Source organism: Pyrgilauda ruficollis, unplaced genomic scaffold (assembly GCF_017590135.1).
Source record: "Pyrgilauda ruficollis isolate IOZ18807 unplaced genomic scaffold, ASM1759013v1 scaffold76, whole genome shotgun sequence".
Lineage (NCBI taxonomy): Eukaryota > Metazoa > Chordata > Aves > Passeriformes > Passeridae > Pyrgilauda > Pyrgilauda ruficollis.
The window spans coordinates 1,905,420-1,925,712 of NW_024529488.1; the positions used below are offsets into that span (position 1 = coordinate 1,905,420).

The 20,293-nt window shown below is 44.0% G+C and overlaps 1 protein-coding gene across 1 annotated transcript; it reads right to left on the reverse strand.

The window, feature by feature from the left end:
* Window positions 1-425: 425 nt before the first annotated feature.
* Window positions 426-19,750, reverse strand: CORO2A (coronin 2A). The gene is made up of 11 exons (XM_041486385.1): window positions 19,550-19,750; window positions 14,436-14,552; window positions 9,768-9,917; window positions 9,053-9,232; window positions 8,122-8,238; window positions 5,797-5,901; window positions 5,351-5,447; window positions 3,455-3,567; window positions 2,236-2,326; window positions 1,347-1,618; window positions 426-554 (listed from the first exon to the last, which is right to left on the reverse strand). Exons 1-11 carry the CDS (start codon window positions 19,748-19,750, stop codon window positions 426-428), a joined length of 1,572 nt encoding a protein of 523 aa, XP_041342319.1.
* Window positions 19,751-20,293: the final 543 nt, after the last annotated feature.

Below are 20,293 nucleotides of genomic sequence, written 5' to 3' on the forward strand. Positions count from 1 at the left end.
ACTCCCTGAGCAAGGGGTCAGGAGCCACATTGCTGGGCCTCAGGGCAAGAAAAGAAGCTGGTAGCTGCCTTCAGTCTCCCATTCTCCTGTCATGGGGAGGGGCAGCAAAACAGGTCATTCCTGGAGCTTAACATGTAACTTCTCTAGGACCAAAAGAGCAAGACTTTCCAGAGTCTCTCACTAGCATTAATACACAAGCTTCTGACATTGGTGAGCAGGTAAGCAATGGGAGCCTGAAGAAGCGCAGCAAGTCCATCAAAAAGTGTATGGTGATGATTAGGGAAATGTGACCACCACAAGCCAGGGATGTCCATGCCTCCTGAAATATCAATTTTACCCCCAGTAAAAAACCTAGGAGTTATGTGCTGGCAATGGAGTCTTCCCCTGTGTCCAGGGGTACAAAGAGCTGTAGGCCAGCAACCTCATTAATTGCCTATGTCTATGCAGAGGTTTTTGAGCTGCAGTGTTAGCTGTTTTATTTGGATATCTCTCTGGATTATCAGCTCACGTAGTCGACGGATTTCTTCCTGTTGCCGGTAATACATCTGTAAAAGCTGTAAGAAAACACATGTTATTTACTTTATACTAAGAAAACATAGGCTTAACCTGACAATGCCACCAGAGTTGTCACATCATTTTGAGAGAAACATCTAAGGAGGAGGCCTTCAACCAGCAGACATCAGCAGTGCTCCTGTTGTCCACTAGATTGGGCTGTGACTGCATATGTTTCACAGAAAGTATTTGGAGTCTAAATTCCTGGGTCTGCCACATTTCCTTCTCTGACCTTGGACAAGTCCTTTTTCTTCTTCCAGTTGGGACTGGCATTGTCTTTCACTATGCATGCAGCAGAGCACTCAGTTCAACAAGGGCTGCTTCTGTAACCTTGAGATGCCAGCTCAGAAGAGTGCAGGAAAACATTTTTCACACCACAGGGTGTGACAGTCATGTTTTCTGGAAAATAGGCTTGCTAACTGCAGTTCTCATCAAAGGGTTATCCTGCATAAACCCCCTTCTCTTCTCCAGAACCTGGAGGTCACAAGGACCTCCCTGTGCCCAGCCAGTCACCAGGCAGGTCTGTGCCACAAGAATGCCTAGGAAGTGAGAATGCTGACTGCCCCCTCCTTTCCAGACCCTCTCAGCTGAGGTGCTGCTGGGCTGCACTTCTGCTTCCCTTGTGGCAGTCAGGGCAGGCAGAGTTTCTGCCGCCACAAAGAACAAAGAGCTTGCACTGACTCAGGCCTGCAAAATAAATCCTCCCTGAACTACCACCATGTGAATGGCATTCTTTCATCATCTGGCTTTGAGCTTCCCCTGTAGTCCCAACCCTTCACCCCAGACATTCATACCTCATTTTCAGTTTTTGGTGGTGGACACTCAAATATGTCAAAGCCATTGGAGAGGCACATTTGCTCATTTTCTGGCAGACTCTCATCCACTTTCTGCCGTTTTCTGCTACTTTCAATCTCTCCTGGCATCTGCTGGTCCTCCAGTGACATCCTTCCTTGCACTTCCTCTTGCTGGCTCAGGGCAGTAGCGTCCATGGGGGACTCTGGCTCAAGAAACTGTGGTAGGGACTTCACATCTTCAGAGTCTGGTCTCAAAGATACCAAGAGAGGCCCTAAGGAGGGAGGAGACAAGTGAGCATTCCCAAACCACACTCAAAAGTTATTGGTAAGAAATTCATTTTAACAACCAGCTTCAACCAATTCATTCCGAGATAAACATGGAGGCACCTGACTGGAGCAGCTTCCAGAATTTACAGACAACAAATTATTTTAACTTCTAGCTATACTTTCTCTTCCTTTCCATCTTTCCCTGATAGGTAATAGGCCAGAGAGCTGGCAGCAGCTTAACCCAAGCCCTGGGAAGTACCACAAATGACACAGACAAGCAGAAGGCTAACTACCACCTCCCATCTTTACTAAACCACTTCTTTTTATACCCTGGTCAATACAGGTGGACCTGATTGGTCATTTAGTCAATACATTTCACCTGATTGACTAATTAACAAGACGCCCATTTGTAAACAATCTTATGAGACTAACAGGAAAAAATATACTAGAAAAATACCACCTGCAGTTTGTTTTTAAGAATTGGCTATCATTGTTTATCACCAGCTCCCTAAAGTCTCCCAGACCAGTTCTGGGAAAACTTATCTAGCTTTCTCACTCTCTGACCAGGTTATCACATCCACAGGGGAGCTGAAGGGCTGGGGAGCTCTCCATGTGTGCTGACCTTTGTTAATCCCAGTGAGCCATTCTTCTGCTGTCAGTGCCGGTTGGCCTGCTGCAGTCATGGGGTAGATATCTGCCTGGTATGACTCCGACTGGAAGCAAACAAAAGACCAGAGTAACTATGTCAGTAAGATTTTGGCTTAAAGCGGTCATACCAGATTGTGGTGAAGAAATGAATTTATTCCCCTTCAGCACAGGGAGTGTCATGAGCACTCACTGGCATGGACATAAAGTCTTTTCACCTGCTCTGGACCTCTCTGCTCCGGACCTCTCTGCTCCTCACCTCAACTCAAAAGAATTACATCTGGAAGCCTAATTTAATTCATGCTGGTAAAGTCTTCAGACTGGGGGAGGTTGACAAAGGCTAACTCAACTCCCATGAAATCATGTTCCTGAAGATGAAAACATGGGTACAAAGGATGGACAAGTCCCGAAGCATCAGCTGATTATAACTGACAGAAACTGGCCAAGGCAATAAAGCTGGAGCAACACGCCTGGTTGGGAGTTGCAGTGAGCATTAGCTCTCCTGTGTGTCTGAATTGAAGGAACTCATACCTTCTTTTTATATTAAATAATATTTCTATATTTTTATATTATATTATTTACTTTCTGGAAGTAGAGAGCACAGTACTGACATTTCCCATGTACCTATGCCCACACAGTCACACAGGAGCTACCTTGGCTAGCTACAGATTCAAGGCCTGTTTCTTTCTCTAATGACACCAGCTCTGAGACTTACTGCTACATCACCCTCAGTGCATCACCCCCAGTCATGCCTTACATGCTGCAGAACAGCTGTCTGTAACACAACTCCACCCAATGGGTAGAGACCCATGTTCCTGTTTTACCAGGGTGATTCTTTTTCCTTCCACAAGGAAATGATGCCACCCATCACCAGATCCAATCCCTCTCCCTCTTTTGTCATTATGTCAAACAGATTCTATTGGAGAAGTCTACAGACAGCTAGCAGACCTGGCAGCATGTCTTGGAAAGTCAGCTATTAAACAGAGTAAACTCCTGAGTAACTCTTAAGTTACCAGATAGGGTTTGTTGGCAGGGCTGCCCCAGAAACAGGTCAGCTACGTCCCCCGTGCAAGGAGAGAAAAAAATCTCTTGTTCCACCTACTCTCCTTCCCCCAAGAGTCATAGAGAGGAGGCAGTGCCCTCATTTTTTCCCTGATATTTGCCTCAGATAAGAACATGATATGAGGTCGACTTACCCGTCGAGGCACAATCATGGAGACGGGCTCAATCAGGCTTTTAGTTGGTATCAGTTTGTAGAAACGGAAAATTTCACAAGCTGCCACATCAAGACCTCTCTTTGGCATCATTCCTGGGGGAAGAGCATGAAACAAATGGAATATAAATCTCCTTAGGAAAGTTAATGTCATCAGCCATGTGAAAAGGGTCATCAAACAATGAAAGAAGTCATAGCATCAGCACCATATCAGCATGGTTTGAGGTGTGAATCCAAAACTGGCTCAGTGGCACAAATGACAAGACTAAATTTTTTTTTTTTTTCTATCAGATCATGTTGTTACATACATGCATGGTTTTCATGCTAAGCCTCCTGTTCCTTATGCATTCTAATGAGCTCCAAATAGAGTGAGCAGAACAGAGCAGAGCTGGCAGATAATGCCACAGGATTTGAGTATCAGGATCACTAGGAAGGAATTTCAGGCCACCTAAACAACACCAGAATAGCTCTATATGGCTGAAATACCTACCAGGCCAGTATCCTCCTCCAGTGCTGCCCCAAAACAGAAATGAGAATGAGAAGGGTGTGAACATCGATTCTGTCCATTTGTGTTTTAGGGATTGGCTAAGCCACACGAGGTCTCTAAGTATCTGATAAATTCAGTGGGTTTCTTTCTCATTACCTTGCATAGTTCAAAGCTATATCCACATCAATTTCCTTAAAAAAAAAGAAATTCCTTATGCTTGTAGACCTTGCTTCATGGCACACAAGCTTAGTTTTCTACTAATACCCAGTGACTTCATTAAACAGTAGATTCTATGTGAAGGCCTGTTGCACTTTACATTATGAATTCATTTAAAAGTGAATCTAAACTCCACTCCTCCACACAGTATTTTGTTTTGGTAACATGGAAAAGGAATTTTTGTACAATAACCTTTGCAGTATGCTTGATCAGCTCAACAAAGCAGGTTAGGGAAGTAGACTTAATTCACCTTTTAAAAACACCTGTACGCTTACTTTGCGTGAAATGATTTTTTAGGAGACTATGACAATGAGAAATAAGGATTTTGTAGTGGAAGGCTTATAAAAACTGAATAATGAGGAGATCCTTAAAGTTAAGTTTTAAATAATATATTCCTTTTAATTTTTTTTAAGGCAACCTGCAGGCACAAAATTCAGTGCCACCAAATATCCGTACCGATGTTCTCTAAGAGCAGGAGTGTCCACAGATAGTGTGGAGGGGTGTTAATGATCCTAAAAACCTGTAGAGGAATATGACTCAGAGTAGACCAGAGAAGGTTCAAGAAAGGGTTAACAATAAGGTCTGAGGGCTGAAAGCTAAATTCTCTCACTTGAATTCATTAAACAGCGGGTAGTACACAGACAGGTTAATAAGCAAGGGTCTCCAAGGGAGGAGAGGTGACCTAATCATAACAGATCTATTTCTAAATAGGAAATGTCAGTAAAAAAGAAGGTAGACAAGCAATAAAGACTGAAGGCATTAAGCTGTGAAGCATCTGTTACCAGAGAAATCACAGAGTGGGAATGATGGAAATAGAGCTCAAAGACAAAAATCTTGAAACAGATTGACAAACGGCAAGGAGCATTCGCCGCCTTTAAATCCAGACTATCCTCCTCTCCATCTTGACTAGGTATGTGAGAGGAGATGTAGCAGTGATGGGTAAAACTGCCCAGCCCTTGCTGGTCAGAAGGACCCTTTCCAAGCTCTGACCCTGTAATATCACCTATCATATTCAGGTGAGCTACACCAAGCTGACTGTAGGTACCTGTAAACCTGTGTGGAAGAACCTGACCCATTCTCTTTTCTCAACAGTATTTTGGATAGTCCTAGACTCTGGCAGCCTCTAAAATGAAGAAACCACAATCCTCTTGTAACATTAGACATTCTGCCACTCACCAACTCCCTTCTGTGGTAAGTGAGAATGATATTCCATCAGATAGTTCAGGTATGGCTTCTTAGGGCTTATCTCATAGTACCGTATATTTCCATCACCCTAAAAGCAAAGAAAATCAACATCAGCCAGACTCTGCTGTTCAGCATAACAGTCTGAGAAGAATTCCTGGCCCCAAGAAGTCATGCAGGATCAACAATGAAACAAATGTTTATCCTCAAACTCCTATACGAGAAGGTAGGACCCAGCTGCTTACCTCTCCACAATAAACATGGTACATCTGTAAAGGTGGTAAATGTGGCCTGATGACGAAGCACCCTCTGGCCCCACCACATCTGCTCATATCCTTAGGTTAACGTGCTTCAGGAGCATCTTTGATGTCAGTCTGTCACAACACAGGCTGACAGCAGAATCAAACAGACCTGCACTTGCTGACGGGAAAAGAACTTACCTTTCCCACCAAGTAAAGCATGTGTGTGTCAGAGTCATAGAAGGGAAATAGTAGTCCTGAGGAGCCGTCCAGATCCTCCTCCAGTAAAGGCACAGAAAGGTCATTCTGGGCAGGACACAGGAAAAAGAGTCAGCTGCAATCACCTGTCAGTCACAGGCAAGTCCAGGACACTTCACCTGAACCCCACCTGGCAGTGGCATGTGAGCACAGCTCTGTAATGATCCACGGCCCTGAGCAGGGGGCCATGCACAGACTGCTGCAAAGCTCTGTGGGTGAGAAATGGGTGCTCTGTCCCAGCCCTTGACTGAAGTTCCTACCACTGTAACACCTCAGGCATCTGATGGCATTTCAGGATAGATATAGTAAGAAACATTGCCTGCCTCTACATGGGCCAGACTGCAGGAGGTGAAGGGGCCTTCAGGGTACACCTGCACCACTGGTGTAAAATTCGCACTGAATTTTACTCATGTTCTCTCAAAACCTCTAGTCTAGGGAATACTTTCACGACAGTGCACCATGCACAAGAGCAGTCCGCATCAGCCAAGCAGTCTCAGCACTGCACAGTGGGAAGGTGCCTGTTGCAAGGATAGAACCTCCCACGGGCCTTCTGAGGTAAGCCATGTAGGAGGACACAGCACACCACTCCATATGCAAAGCCTGAATGTCTTGTACAAAGCTATCTCTGCACCGATGAAGGGAGTGATTTTGGGAGGACTGACAGGGCAGACTCTGGTGTCCTATGGCTGTCCATGTGGCGATTCTCACATAAACATGAATTTAGCATAGGGTTAACACACATTTTCTCCTGTAGAACTGACTAGCTTCAGGCTGCAGTAAGCCAGAGCCTCTGTTTAGATGCAAAGATGGGTGTGGACGTGAGAAAGAGGCCTGCTCGGCAGGCTCTGTGCCAGTCCCTGCTCCTAAGGAGGCTTTACATACCTTGCTTCACAGATCTTCCCACTGTGTTCTTAAACCAAGCATGTAAAACCCTGACATGACACCCATGAAGTGTCACAGCACTGCTTAGCATTGTGGAAAGCCCTCAGACAGCAGCATAGTGCTTTGCCTCCCACGTGTGCAAAGAAGCCATGTCCAAACATAGCCAAAACATAGCAAATCGTAGGCCTGGCCTACCAGCTTTGTCTGGTAACAAAGCGTGACTACAAAGAGACAAAAGATTGTGCTGCATGGTGGTTGATACAGAGGGACATATTTAGATGCTGACAAAGTAAAAACATCTCACTGCACATGAAAGGCAGATGAGAGTAGGGTTTCATAAGGCTAGCAGCCATCCTGATAGGAGATTAGATGTCTTGGAAATGACCAATTAAGCACTACCTCAGTACTCTACCATTAGGAATCATCAGAAATTAAAAGCACCTGACACACTGTTCTTCTTTGAGGGTATCATCTGAGTATGCTGTGTCTAGAGCTCATTTCTCTTTCCAGGACCAGTTTGCCAGTAAGACCAGTAAGAGCCACATTAAGTGAGAGCTACAGTAACCACGAAGTCCTCTGAACAATTTCTTCTTGTAGGGGGCTGTTGTGGTTTAACTCAGTCAGCAACTAAGTACCATGCAGCCATTTGCTCCCTTCCCCTTGGTGGGATGGGGAAGAGAATCAGAAAAAGGTAAACCCATGGTTGAGATACAAACAGTTCAGTAACTGAAAAAAAAAAAAAAAGCAAAATATAGAACAATAACAACTGTAATGAAAAGAAAAGGGAGAGAGGGGGATAAAGCTCAAGAAAAATAAGTGATGGACAACACAACCACTCACCACTCGCTGACCAATGCCCAACCAGTCCCTGAGTAGCAATCCATGGCTCCTGGCCAAGTCCCCCCAGTTGATCATGACGTTCTATGGTATAGAATATCCCTTTGGCCAGTTCAGATCAGCTGTCCTGGATATCCTCCCTCCCGGTTTCTCGTGCACCTGCACACTGGCAGAGCATGAGACACTGAAAAGTCTTTGACTTAGGGTAAGCACTACTTAGCAACACCTCAAAATGTCAGTGTGCTTTCAACACTAAATCCAAACGACAACCTTGTGCCAACTACTAAGGAAATTAATTCCATCCCAGACAAAACCAGGACATGGGCACAGCATTCACTTTTTTCTCTTAGGCTTCTCTGTTGAAAACTTCTCCAGAAACTCAGTTATGTCTCACACCAGTAAGACCTATCACCCTTCAGGAATCTGACAGGTCATTTCTGAATTCCTGTTGTAAATCAGTTCTTCTGTATGTGGCAGGTGGAAAGTTAAAGTGACAGCAAAAGAGAGAAAACAGAAGCTGGTAAGGTTAAGATTTTTGGTCCAACTCACTTGATCCCATAATGCAATTTGCCTATTATTCCACCGAGATGTTCCAGTAGAAAACAGCATTTTCATGTTTCCAAGGAATGAGACTTTACTGGCTTTGTGAGAGTTGTAGTTTCCTTCCTGTAGAAGAGAAAGGACACTGCATGAGTAAGACAACATCTGTTGCATAGCAACATTTCATGTTACCTGACAACTCTCATTCACTCACATCTGAAAGATCTGCTCAGCCCAGCTGAACAACAATGAGCAGGATTTCCCAGGCATCTGAAAATAGTGGTCTAAACTCTTCAGGATCATTCCCAAAATCTCAACAACACGTCATAGAATATCCTGAGTGAAAGGGGGGACACACGAAGATCATCAAGTCCAACTCTAAAGTGAATGGCCCATACAGGGACTAATCCCACATTGCCAGTGTTATCAGCACCCTGCTCTGACCAGCTGAGCCAATCTTACCTCTCTAACTATAAATTCATATTTTTGCAAGACAGCAGTCTTTAGTAGTTCCAGGCAGGACTTTCTGTGTACACAAACCTCTGCAAATAGCTACAAGCTACACCTAGCCAACAAAATCCAGGCAACAAGAACAACCACTGGGACATCTGTCACTGGGACAAACATACACCTGCATCCACCTGTCCACCTGATCTCTACATTCCCTCCCATGATGTCCCTCAGAGGGCTGCAGGAGATACCTATGAAAACAATACAATCCAAGTAAGGTTTCAAGGAGCAAGGAACATGGTATCAAGATACAAAATCCCTGTTCTCATCAATGACAGCAAGCATTCTATGGAAAATATAAGGGAACAGCACCATATAGTGCCTTGGGAAATGCAGATGCATCATCTTTTATGGCAATGAAGCTACCCAGGAGAGGAAACACTCCAAGAGGTGAGATCAGATAGACCATAAACCTCTGAACCCAACCTACCTGTAGGACTGTTCCAGCACGAGGGTCTATCACACGTATCTTTCTGTCCCTGCAAGCAGTGGCAAGGAGACTGCCATCTGTGTTGAATGACATGGAGAGGACCACATCTTTGTGAGCATCAAGAATCTTCACTGGCTTTGAAAGAACAGCACCCGCGACACCAAGGTTCCAGATCATTATCTGGAGCAAAAATAATTTTTAAAATCAGCCCTTTGCTGCCTCACACAAGGAACTTTTTGTACTCTATTCTCTTCTTCATCTTTTCTCTACATGTATAGGTCTTACCATCACAAGTGTTTGTTCTCCAGCACTTAAAATAATTCCTGATATTAACAGCAATGTGTCAGTGTCATCTAAGAATGAATATTTTCATCTAAGAAAGAATATTTTCATTTCCTTTGAAACCACATTTTTTACATAAAAATAGACAACATCAGTGCATATATATATGCAGTAGCACAAAGAAAAGTGGATGGCATTGCATGCTCTATCCAATTCAGTAAATGACAAGTGCAGAGTAGACTGAAGCTCATCAGAAGGCTGGAAAATTATACAGCCCTTTTGGGCTTATAGCAATATCCTTTTGCCTTTGGGCCACCATAGAATTTACCCCTGAAGAAAGCTTCCAAACTCTTTAGAAACATCTTACAGCTTGAAATTAAAACAAATTTCAAAACACCAAGCCAAACAGAGTGTCCTAAGAGCACAGACCCACCTTGTAGTCATAGCCAGAGCTGAAGAGGATGTTATCAGCTGTGGGATGCCATTCAATCAGACCAACTCTTCGAGCATGCCCAAGAAGTTCTTTCTTCGGAGTGGTAATGTTTCTTTTTAGCAACTGGTTGGGGATGTCCCAGATTTTAACCTGAATGGTACAGCATAGGTCTTTGTGAGATTCCTGAAGAGGAGCTAATCCAGAATTTACCAACAGTTATTAACTGCCTTGGAATTACTATTCTTTTTGTAGTGAATAGGAATGCAACTGGCTTTTTTGAACTCCTGTCCTTGTCATTTGTATCTTTACTATACTGTGGACCTGAAGACTCCTCTTTATGTTCTATCTTCAGACAGCAGTCCTACCAGAGTTTCTTTAAATTTGGCAATCCAACCCTTAGACCTGTCAAGACAATTATGAAAAGTTATTCCCAAGGGGAAGAAATAAACTACTAATCTTGCAGACCTTGCCTCTTAACTGCACTGAAGCCATTCAGCACTGGGAGTGTGCTGTCTTGTAACAGGCTCACCTACAGCTCTGGGTCCTTCTAGAAGGATGCTGCATGAAGACAAAAATGCTCTGTCCTCCTGTGGTGGAAGAAAGTATCAGAAACCAGCAAGAGGGGCTGAACTTATGCAGGTATAAAAGGAGTCTTTCTCACACTAACCCTAGAAACACAAGTATTTAGGATGCTAACAGATGATTAATCCTTTGGTTCAATGAAAATTACTATGTTTGTGTCATAATTTATCTATTTCTTAGCCTGAAGCAAAAGCAAAATGCTCTTTGGAACATAGTTTGTGGAAATCAGCCACAGCTGCCCAAGTCTCCTACTGTTTGGTTGATGAGAATCGCTCCTTTCTAAGACAAGTAAGAAACAGACCCAAATTCTGGGACCTCCTGGAAAACATCATAAGCACCCTTCTCAGCAGTGTTTATCCCATTAAGGAATCAAGCCTGCCAGAAATATAATGGCTGTAGAGTCCAGCAGTATTCATATGAACTTCTACAGTAGTTAGAGAAAACATCACTTATAAATCATCATTTATAATCAGACTGACTGATTCCTTACAGTTTCCACAGCTGTCACTAAAGGAATGGGGCTGAGAGACTAGAAAAGGGAAAAATAAGTTGTGTCCATGCTGATAAGAACTGCCTAGAATGAACCATCCACTCCTCGTGCTGTGAAATGGTTGGTGACAAAAGCAGAGAGAAGCATCTGGCTGGAATCTGAGGCTGCATTAAATGGCAGAAATTGCCAGTTCCTTAGTGTGCAGAATATGCAGATCTTAGACTCAGGCCTGCAGGTAAGCAGGTACAATCCAAGAATGAACAAGCTGTCTACCCTGCTACATCAAAGAAAGCCTGATAAAACGAAGTAAAAGGCAGAGTTGCCCCTCTAACCAGAGGGCAGGAGAACTTCAACAAGTTGAACTCTTCATGCCTGATGATTTGCCAAGAAGAACAGAAGAGATGAGAGGATAAGCTCAAACTCTCAGTCCCTAGACATTCATATAGGCCTCAGCCCTAAGCCCACCTGAAACAGCAGTGAGAACTGGAACTCACTGTTCACAGAGAACATACAATCCTTCCCAGGCCCAAAAGTACCATTCTACATAGCTCCAGCTATGCGCGACAAAAGATAGCTGTAGTGCTGTCAGACAAAAAAATTGTCTGCACCTGGCAGGCTAACACAATGCCTATTCTTCAAAAACCACTGGTCTGTATAACTGCATAATGCCCATTCTGCAAGAAGAAGAACTGGAAAGCAACCAGCCCAGTTGTGCCAACTTTTACCACTTGACTGGACGGTCAAGTATGACTTTGAGAGTCACTGACCACCAGGCACGACCAAAGAGATATCCAGGACAGAAGAACATATGCGTAAAAGAGAGAGAAAATATGTTACTGATTCGAGGGAAAATATTATTATTATTATTATATACATGTTTATTCAGGGAAAAATCAGTGACTATGTACATAAAATACAGTATCTAAACAGGAGTTTCTTTTGTAGTCAGCATGCATGATATTTCAGAGGAGATATCTCCTCATGCACCCAGCTAAATAAAGAATGTCTGCTACTTAATGCTATAGTAGTGTTAAGAAGCTTTTATTTTTACCAATTTTTGGTAACAGTGGTACCACCAAAGCAAGCTCCAGAAAGGCTGCTTAACAGTCAAGAAACCTCTGAGAAATGTGGGAGAAGTGAAATTTCCATTATCTACTCAGAAGTTTGTAGCCTTCTTCAAAGGGAAGACCAGCCCAGTAAGCACTTAGATGCATGCTAACACACAAGTCTTACTTGCCCTGTGGCTTACTTCATGCTCAGAAATAGAAGAGAGCACCAGACTTTTAACAACAGACTGGAAAGAAGACTTTTCTTCTTATGTCCAGCCCAGTGGAAGTGGTGGACACCTCTGTGACCCCAAAAAACCTTTCTCAAACTTTTCTTAAAACAGAGGAAATATTGCCGTAAAGATGTCTCAACAGTGTGTCCAGTGTGAGCCCTCCAGAACAGGCAGGTTAAGCAAGACACTGACCCCACAGACAGAGTCCAACAGCAGACAAGAGATGAGAAGGAAGCAATAACAGCAAATCTGAGGAGAGCTCGAAAGAAAATAATTTGTTCAGTCTCTTGCTGCCCTTCAACTACACAGCATGAAGGCACAGAGAAGATGGAGCCAAACTCTTGGAAGGTACAAAAGGAGAGCATCAAAAGCAATGGATGTATATGGCAATATGGTAATGCCTGGAGATCAGAGGCATCCCCTTTTCACTAGAAGTATACTCAACACCTGGAAGAAGGACCTACTGAGGCCACAGGACCTGTAGCCTTAGACATCTTCTCAAGGCTTGGAGCAACCCAAAGATTTTAGTAGGGCATGGACAAAGTGACATCCAAGGTCCAGCTATGAGTTATCAGGAAATATAGTCACACCAAGAAACACAGTCTGCTGTCATTGCTACTTAGCAGGCAGGGAGGAGATGTCTGTACACCATGTCACCCCTGAGATACCATTTCCTGGTGCTAGGATGAGGATGGGAGAGTAGTAAAAGGAGAGTACAGTCACAGACAGACAGACTTCTTGAAATAACTTGGTACTGAGACCTGCTCATGTGTTTCCATTCTTTAATTTGAGGAATGATCCAGTGTCAAGTTTCTGGAGAAAACTGGAAAGGAAAGCTGGGGATAGTGCATCCAGTTTTGCACCCCGCAGTGCAAGAAAGATGCTGGAGGCCCACCAGGATGCTCAGGAGACTGCAGCACTTTACCCTGAGAGTAAAAGCTGGGGGAGATGGGCTTGCTCAGCTGGGATAAGAGACAGCTTCCAGGTAAATTGATAAACGCTTTCAATACTTACAAGACTACTGAGAAAATAGAGCCAGGCTCTGTCTTGAAATGCACGGTACGAGGACAGAATACAGCAGTCATTAACTACACTGGAAGGAAAAAATTTCCCCACGGGAGGAGTGAAGAACACAAACAGGTGCTCTGCCTAGAGAGGTGGTGAAAGAAATCTCCCCTTCAACACAAACGCTTCTGTGATTCTGTAACTGCAGTGGGACGTTTTTGGAGAGTATGTTCATTTCTCATATGAGGCTCAAAAGAGTGACCAAGGTGGTGCCCCCTGCCACAAGTAAGTCATACCATGCCATACTTCCTGAGACAGCATGAGAGCCTGGCATACAGGTTGGAAGATACAATAAAATCTTTACCATCAGCTCAGAAACTGAAAGAAGCCTTAAAAGAAAAACAAAAGAAAGGAAAAAGAAAAAAAAAGGCAAAGGAGTATCCAAACAAGCAAAGACAAGTCACTAAACAGGAAAGACAATCAAAAAAGCTTATAATCAAGAGTGATTTTTTGGCAGAACTGAAATGGCAGAGCATGTGAACCAAGCCAGGTCCGGAGAAAATAACAGAAAACACGTCCCTGATGCTCTATGGCAGAGTGAGAATAAACCCAGTGGGATCTCACATGGGATGTCTGGAAAAAAGCATGGCAGTTAGTCAGACATCCTCACTATCAAAGACATCAACATCACACTTTTTACAAGACCTTTTGAAAGTGACCTTCCAGTAGGGAAATATGAGCTAAACTGTCCCTTACAAACATAACTGAAATCTTTCAACTGCTACAGTGTCTGCATCTTAACCACACTAATTAGAGCCAAAGCACCCACTGCAGAACCATATGACGCATATTCCTCACCACAACTGATCCAGCATGACTTTACAGAGCAACTGAGTGCAGGAACAAGCTCAAACTTGCTCTGTGGGGAATTAATCTGAAAGAGCTGGTCCAGATAATGTTGTGTTGAAGCTTTTTTAAAGACAGAGTTTCAAAGAGATTAAACTTTAATATCATTCAATTTTAAACTCATACTTTGTTTTCATCATACAAACACACCAAAAAAAGGCACAAGCTCCAACAAAATAGATCTTCCTCATTACACTGATTTGATATATCATATGGAAGGCATCACACAGGTCTCAACTCAGGAGAAAGAAAGCAATCTTACTTTTTCCTGACTTCTTAAACAAGTATTTGCATGCTTTCACATCTCACATCACTTCACATTCATGAGCTTTTGATTTCTTTCAATTTCATCCTCCAAAAGCACATTAGCCAGGTACTAACACAGAGTACAAGGTGGTAAACTTACTGTGGCATCTTCTGAACACGAAGCTATTACAAAGTCATTGAATGGGTTCCACTTGATATCAAGAACATTTCCTTTGTGCCCACATACTTTGGGATAATGTGGGTCAAGCTTGCCTGTCTGGAAAAAAAAATATATAATCAAACTTAAGGTGAGCCATGGAATTACAGGACATTTTCAAGGCAGCTCCAGAAAGAAACTTCTTTCTGCTTGCTCTCCTCCAAATGCCCTGGGTGCTCTCAGTGTTGTAAGGATGCGTTTTTGCTGTCCCTGCTAGTCAAGTCTTGATGATACCACCACAAAGGAAAGAAAGACTGCCAGGCTTTCCTAAGAACATGCTGCTGTGAAAAAACTTCCGTGCATGCTTGCATATTTGGAAGACAGTATTAGGTTCAGACACCAAAGCATAATTTGGAGGAGACACATTTATGAATTACATGAATCTTCAACATTTTTTAAAGATCTTTTGATGGAGGGACAAACAACAGCAAACTCTCCTTCAGAAGACATTTCCCACAAACAGCAAAAAAAAAAATTATTTACATTTTGGGTTTAGCAAAAAGATATTTACAAATTACAGCTTTTCTTTCAGCAAGCTATCTATTTCTCTCTGATGGTGCTCAAATCCAGCCATTCACCAAATTCAATCAGCATTCTGAACTCTCAAAAAAAACCCAAAACCATGCCATGTTTAGGTGGCATCTGCAGTGGTACAAATCACACCCTAAGTGCCCTAAGGTGTATTGGGAGCCTTGTGCCAGATGGGGGCTGTATTGCATTGAATAAACCCACACTGCCAGCACAGTCTCTGCTGTAGAGTCAAGTTTGAGTATTTAAATTGCAGAAAGGGTGGTGGTGATTTTATTAACATTGAAGTAATGCTTGCTTTCCTCTGTAAGAAGCAGGAGAAGTGTGGGGAGCCCCCTGACCCACCCCAGGCATCAGCTAAAGAGCAAAAGTCAGTCACTAAGAAGGGAGACATAATGGCAATCTGAGAGAGACATAAGAGCTGGCAAGCTGGTGGTGCTTACCAGCTTACTGCTTCCTACCTGGAAGAACTGCAGACCAAATTGTAGAGCAAATGTGTGCTCTCCTAGAAAGCAGACACTTCTGTAGATGTACTACTCCCTACACCTCTCCAGAGGTGGGCCTTAGGAGAGCAGGGCTGAGGAGAATCACTGCTGCCTCTAAGCAGGTTTTGGATAGGATATAATTTTCCCAGATTTTAAATTTTGGGGGGTTTTTGCAATTTTGAATACAGAACAGGACACCAGTGTGTAACTATTCTGGTTTCACTGGAAAGTTTGTTGCATAAACTGGGACTAACCTGCTTTAAACTGAACATCCAAAGGGCTTTGAAATGTAAAAGACTGTGGTTTTTAAAAATACAGTCTAAACCAATTCCCTTTTATAACAGCGACAATGCAAAGAGATTTGGGAAGGCTGAAGAGAGATAAAAGGCCTTTAATAAGAAGCGCTCCTCCACCCACAGTGTCCTTTTGTAGGCTTCAGAGCTTGGTTTCAAGATGACAGCTAAAAGGGGTGGCCAGCTGGATCAACAAGGATCCCTTGATCCTTAAGAGAACTCTGTCCCCTCCCAGAGCTAGTTGCCCGTCTGCTCCCCACTCCATTCTGGGAGACTCCCAGGTTGTCCTAAGCCCAGTTTGCCTGACCCATGTTTCAAAGCTCTCTTACCCCACTCCCAATTTCCCAAAAGGCTTTGGAAAAGGAGCCCTTGTTCTCCCAGCCACCAGCCTCACCTGCCTCATTGCAAGCCCTGGGACAAGACCAGGACTCATCACACATGAAGCCCCAAGAGCCAACAAACATAAACGACATAAAGCTAGAGCTCCTAGTCTCAGATGCACATCTGCATGTGGAAGTGAAGATCTTCATTGCTGGAGGAAATTTCATTCTATAGATCAAAAACTATTTCAGTAACTAGATGTGTTGTCATTCCATGAAGTGGTACCTGACTTCCACAGCTTCCTGCAGAGCTTGAAAATGAGCAGTTTTTCAACCACTCCCTTTCTAAAGTTCTAGCATTTCTGAAAAGCTTGGAGCTCGCTGACAAAAATCACTCCTAGTGGAACATCTGTCAAAACCGTCCCAGCAGATTTGTGCAGGGCAGATCACTGCGAGGCCAGTCAGCCCCACCTCTGCCCCTGAAGGGCAGCAGCACAGCACTCACACACGAGTCAGTTACACAAGGCCAGAGGGGTCATCATCAGTTTCATTTTACAGACCATGTTCCCAGAGAGAAGGGAGGGGAGTTTGTATCTACGAAGTCTGCACAGCCACAGATATCCTCCCTCTCACACCTGGTGCTGACACATTCAAAGACTGGAGATTGCAGACCTGGGCATAAATAATCTCCTGTCTCTTGGGACCTTGTTCCCACTTTTTTTTTCCTGCAGAGAAAGAGACAGATGCAGTCTCAATGAAGTCTGGTCATCAGGAAAGAAAAAAGGCAGGACTTCATCTCTCAAAAGAAGGCCACAAAATATCCCCCCCAGTCAAGATCTTTCCTTGGCATGCTGTGCATGCACTTCCCCCACACATCTACACCCAGGCCACACTGTGGGAAAGCAGTTGATCTCTCATTTACAGTCACTGAGCTCATGTCTCCTCGAACCTGTAAGATTTACAGGCAGTCAGCCTGTTCTGGGCACCAGGCAGCCCCTGTGGCAGCAGCCCCTTCCCTCTCTGCTGAGATGTGCGCCCCTTCCACCCAGCTGGTTCCAGTGGCACATATTGACCAGGATGTCACTGACACACCCTGCAACAGACCATTTACAAAGTGATGGCAAATGTTCTACTAATTTCTTATAAGGCTGAATGCAAAGGCCTGCTGAAAGGATGGTATCTAGGGCAAAGAACTCATTCTTTACATAACCTCCACTGTCCCCAGCCCTACCCCACCCCCCAGCTCTCGGAGAAGAAGACTGGTGCAGAAGGAAAAAAAGTGGTATTTATTCAAGGAGAGATGAGACACCTTGGTATCTGTGACTCAGCAGAAGAGGAGTACAACAAACAAGCAAGGAGGTGCAGTTAAACAGAGCAAACCTGAGGCTTCATTCAAGGACATCCTTAGACAGGCTTAGACAGGCAGCCCCCCTGTCTAAGCATCCTTATCTAGCAGCAACACGTGCAGAATGAACTAAAAAAATATTGGAGGGAGGGACAAGAACAGCTCCCTGAACAGGTTGTTTATCCTCTTCAGCAACTGTAGCCCTCCCTGTCCTGGCTACTACCTCTTGCTTTGACCAAATGTTGTCCTGGCTCTTGGTCTCTTGGGCTCTTCCTCCACACTTCCAGTACACTGGACACTTGCCATGCTCACTGGACACTTACACTGCCATGGCTCACCTTCACAGCAAGAGATGGCAGGCACAAAAAGTCACCATCAGAAGCACAAGTCAAAAGTTTCTGCTTTGCACCAGATGGTACCACTTAGGAAGTGTATCAGACAAAACAAAGTAGCTGGTACCAAAGGTCCTGACTCGGGGAATCCCTTTCTTTGGGAGGCTGAGGCTCCTTTACCTCCCAGCATAGGTCAGGAGACCTGTTCAGAGGTATTCAGGTATTCAGAGAAAGCTGTGTGAAGCACCTAATTTCTCTGATCCACAAACAAATGTTAACCCTTAAGGGACCAACTCCTATCCACAGCTCCATTTTGAAGCCATTAATTCTTCCAGACTCATCAGCATCCAGAACAGTGAGCCCCACATCTGAACTGCAGCAGCATTTACATCTGCTGCTAATGGTCTGCTCCCTGGTCCCCAGAATCCCCTTCACGAAACAAATCAAAAAGAGCTGCTCCTTAACCATCTTCTCCTCACAGCTTTATACATCTTGCCTTTTTTCCCAGACTGAGGCCTGACCTGTAAAGTCTTTCCGCATATGAAAGTACTGACATTTTCATTGACATGCTTTAATTATCCTTTTCTGTATCTTTTTTAGTTCTACCATGCCTTTGATTTCAGAATGCAATATTTCAAAACTGGGTGGAGTATCTGGGCAGGTGTAAGAAGGAAAAATTACTACAAAGACTAGCCAAGCTGAGAAGAGGTGAGAAGACAGAAAAATTAACATTAAGCAGTACAAGCACCTTCAGCTACTTTTGCCAGTACTTTGAGAGCTTGGTCCCACACCACATCCCACAGTAAACAGCTGTCTGCCTACAGATGCAGTTCTGTGATAAAGACAAGTTGTTGAGCCTCAACAGACCATCATTGTGGGGGCAGAAGTGAATCAGTCAAGAAAATCAGGGTAGTGGTTAATTTTAGAAGGATAGTCTCTAAACAGCACCAGCATTGAAGGAATGAATTAACAAAGTCCAGAAGGGCCGGAAACTGTACTAGGTTCTTCAAGCACAACCAGTTTATTTTCATCCTTAGCAAATATATATTGAAAAAAGTGGCATTGCAATAACACCATCAATTAACTTTTAATTAAAGGCTGAACTTTTGCCTTTCATCTGTTCTGTCCTGATTCCAGACAGATCATAATCCCATATTGAAGTCAATCCAGTGCATGCCTGGATGTTTACTGAAGCAATAAACATCAGACAGTCAGCTTCTCCCTCACACCAGATCCTAAGTCATGAAAACTCATATACATGGGATTTGTTTCTGAAAGAGAAGTCTTCACAGCATCACTGCTTGAAGTTTAAGAGCTTCATTGCCTGATAACTGTGTCTCCATTCTTTCACAAAGGAGACGGTAGAACAAAACACACCATATTCTCCTTTGGTCACAGCTGAATCCATGTCACTAAAGCACCTTTCTGGTTTTGCCCCTTTATCCACTAAATACTTTTTAATTTGCAGTTTCTCCCAGGAGACAAACATCTGAACAGCACATTCTGATGATTACACAAGAAGGGCAAATGAGTTGTAAAATGAAGAAAGGTGTTGAAAATCTGCAAGCAGCAATGCGAGACATATGAATACACACATGCCATGAGTCACTTGCTAGGGCAACTGGGGCCTCTTCCATCATTTTGCAATTTGGGCAACAGCATTAACAGACTATCCTTTGCGATCTGACTCCCTAGAAAGCCTGTCCCTCCTCCAGCCTCTTCACACGCCCTCGAAAGCTCTCTGGGGAGCTCACCTGCTTGATGGGGATGACGAGGAAGGCACCACCGCCCACACACTCGGTCACCACCGCGATGAAGCTGGGGTTCACGGCGCAGAAGTGGTTGTCATTGACATTGTGGGTGATGGGCACACAGTCGTAGCACTTGTCCTTGCTGGCAGCTTTGCCATACACGTGGCGGAACTTGGAGCTGTGGTACTGTGGGTGCCACGACATCTGCAAGGAGAGAAACACAACGTCCCAAGGCATAAGGACAGGCCATCCTGGCAAGGCTTGCAGAGCCCCACTCCCCTCTCCCCACCACAGGCTCACCCTCCCCACTTGGGCTGCTCACACCAAGCCTCAGACAGCAAGCTGTAGATGCAGTTTTTTCTGATATTCACCCCTTTGCCATAACCCTGTTGCACACCCCTGATGGAGAGAGGAGAGTGCAGGGAAGAAGTGACAACTCTCAGCATCACCAGCCAGCTGGGCTGTGCATGTGCCAGCAGTCCCTATCGCTGGGGTAGGGCCACATGGCAGCAAGTTTAAGAGGAGATGAATTCTGGTATGATAGAGTTCAGAAAGCATGAAAAATACAACATCTTGCTCATGGAAAGCATGAAAGACGGTGAGTGAACAAGCCAGTCTGGATGCATGCTTTGTTTAGCCCCTTTTGGTTTAGGACCAAAATTTATTCTAAATTTCGCTCACAGGAACAGAAAAAAGAAGTTTGACAGATCATAGGAATAGCTACAGTCACCTGTTGATGTTTTTTCC

Bases quoted from the DNA above. Each gene is read 5' to 3' on its own strand.
- CORO2A (XM_041486385.1), bottom strand. From the start codon at position 19,750: ATGTCGTGGCACCCACAGTACCACAGCTCCAAGTTCCGCCACGTGTAT. The intron at 5,448-5,796 runs GTAAGTTCTTTT...CTTTGCTTTTAG, and splicing joins TGCTTTACTTGGTGGGAAAG to GGTGATGGAAATATACGGTA. The intron at 1,619-2,235 runs GTCAGCACACAT...CTCCCTCCTTAG, and splicing joins GCTCACTGGGATTAACAAAG to GGCCTCTCTTGGTATCTTTG.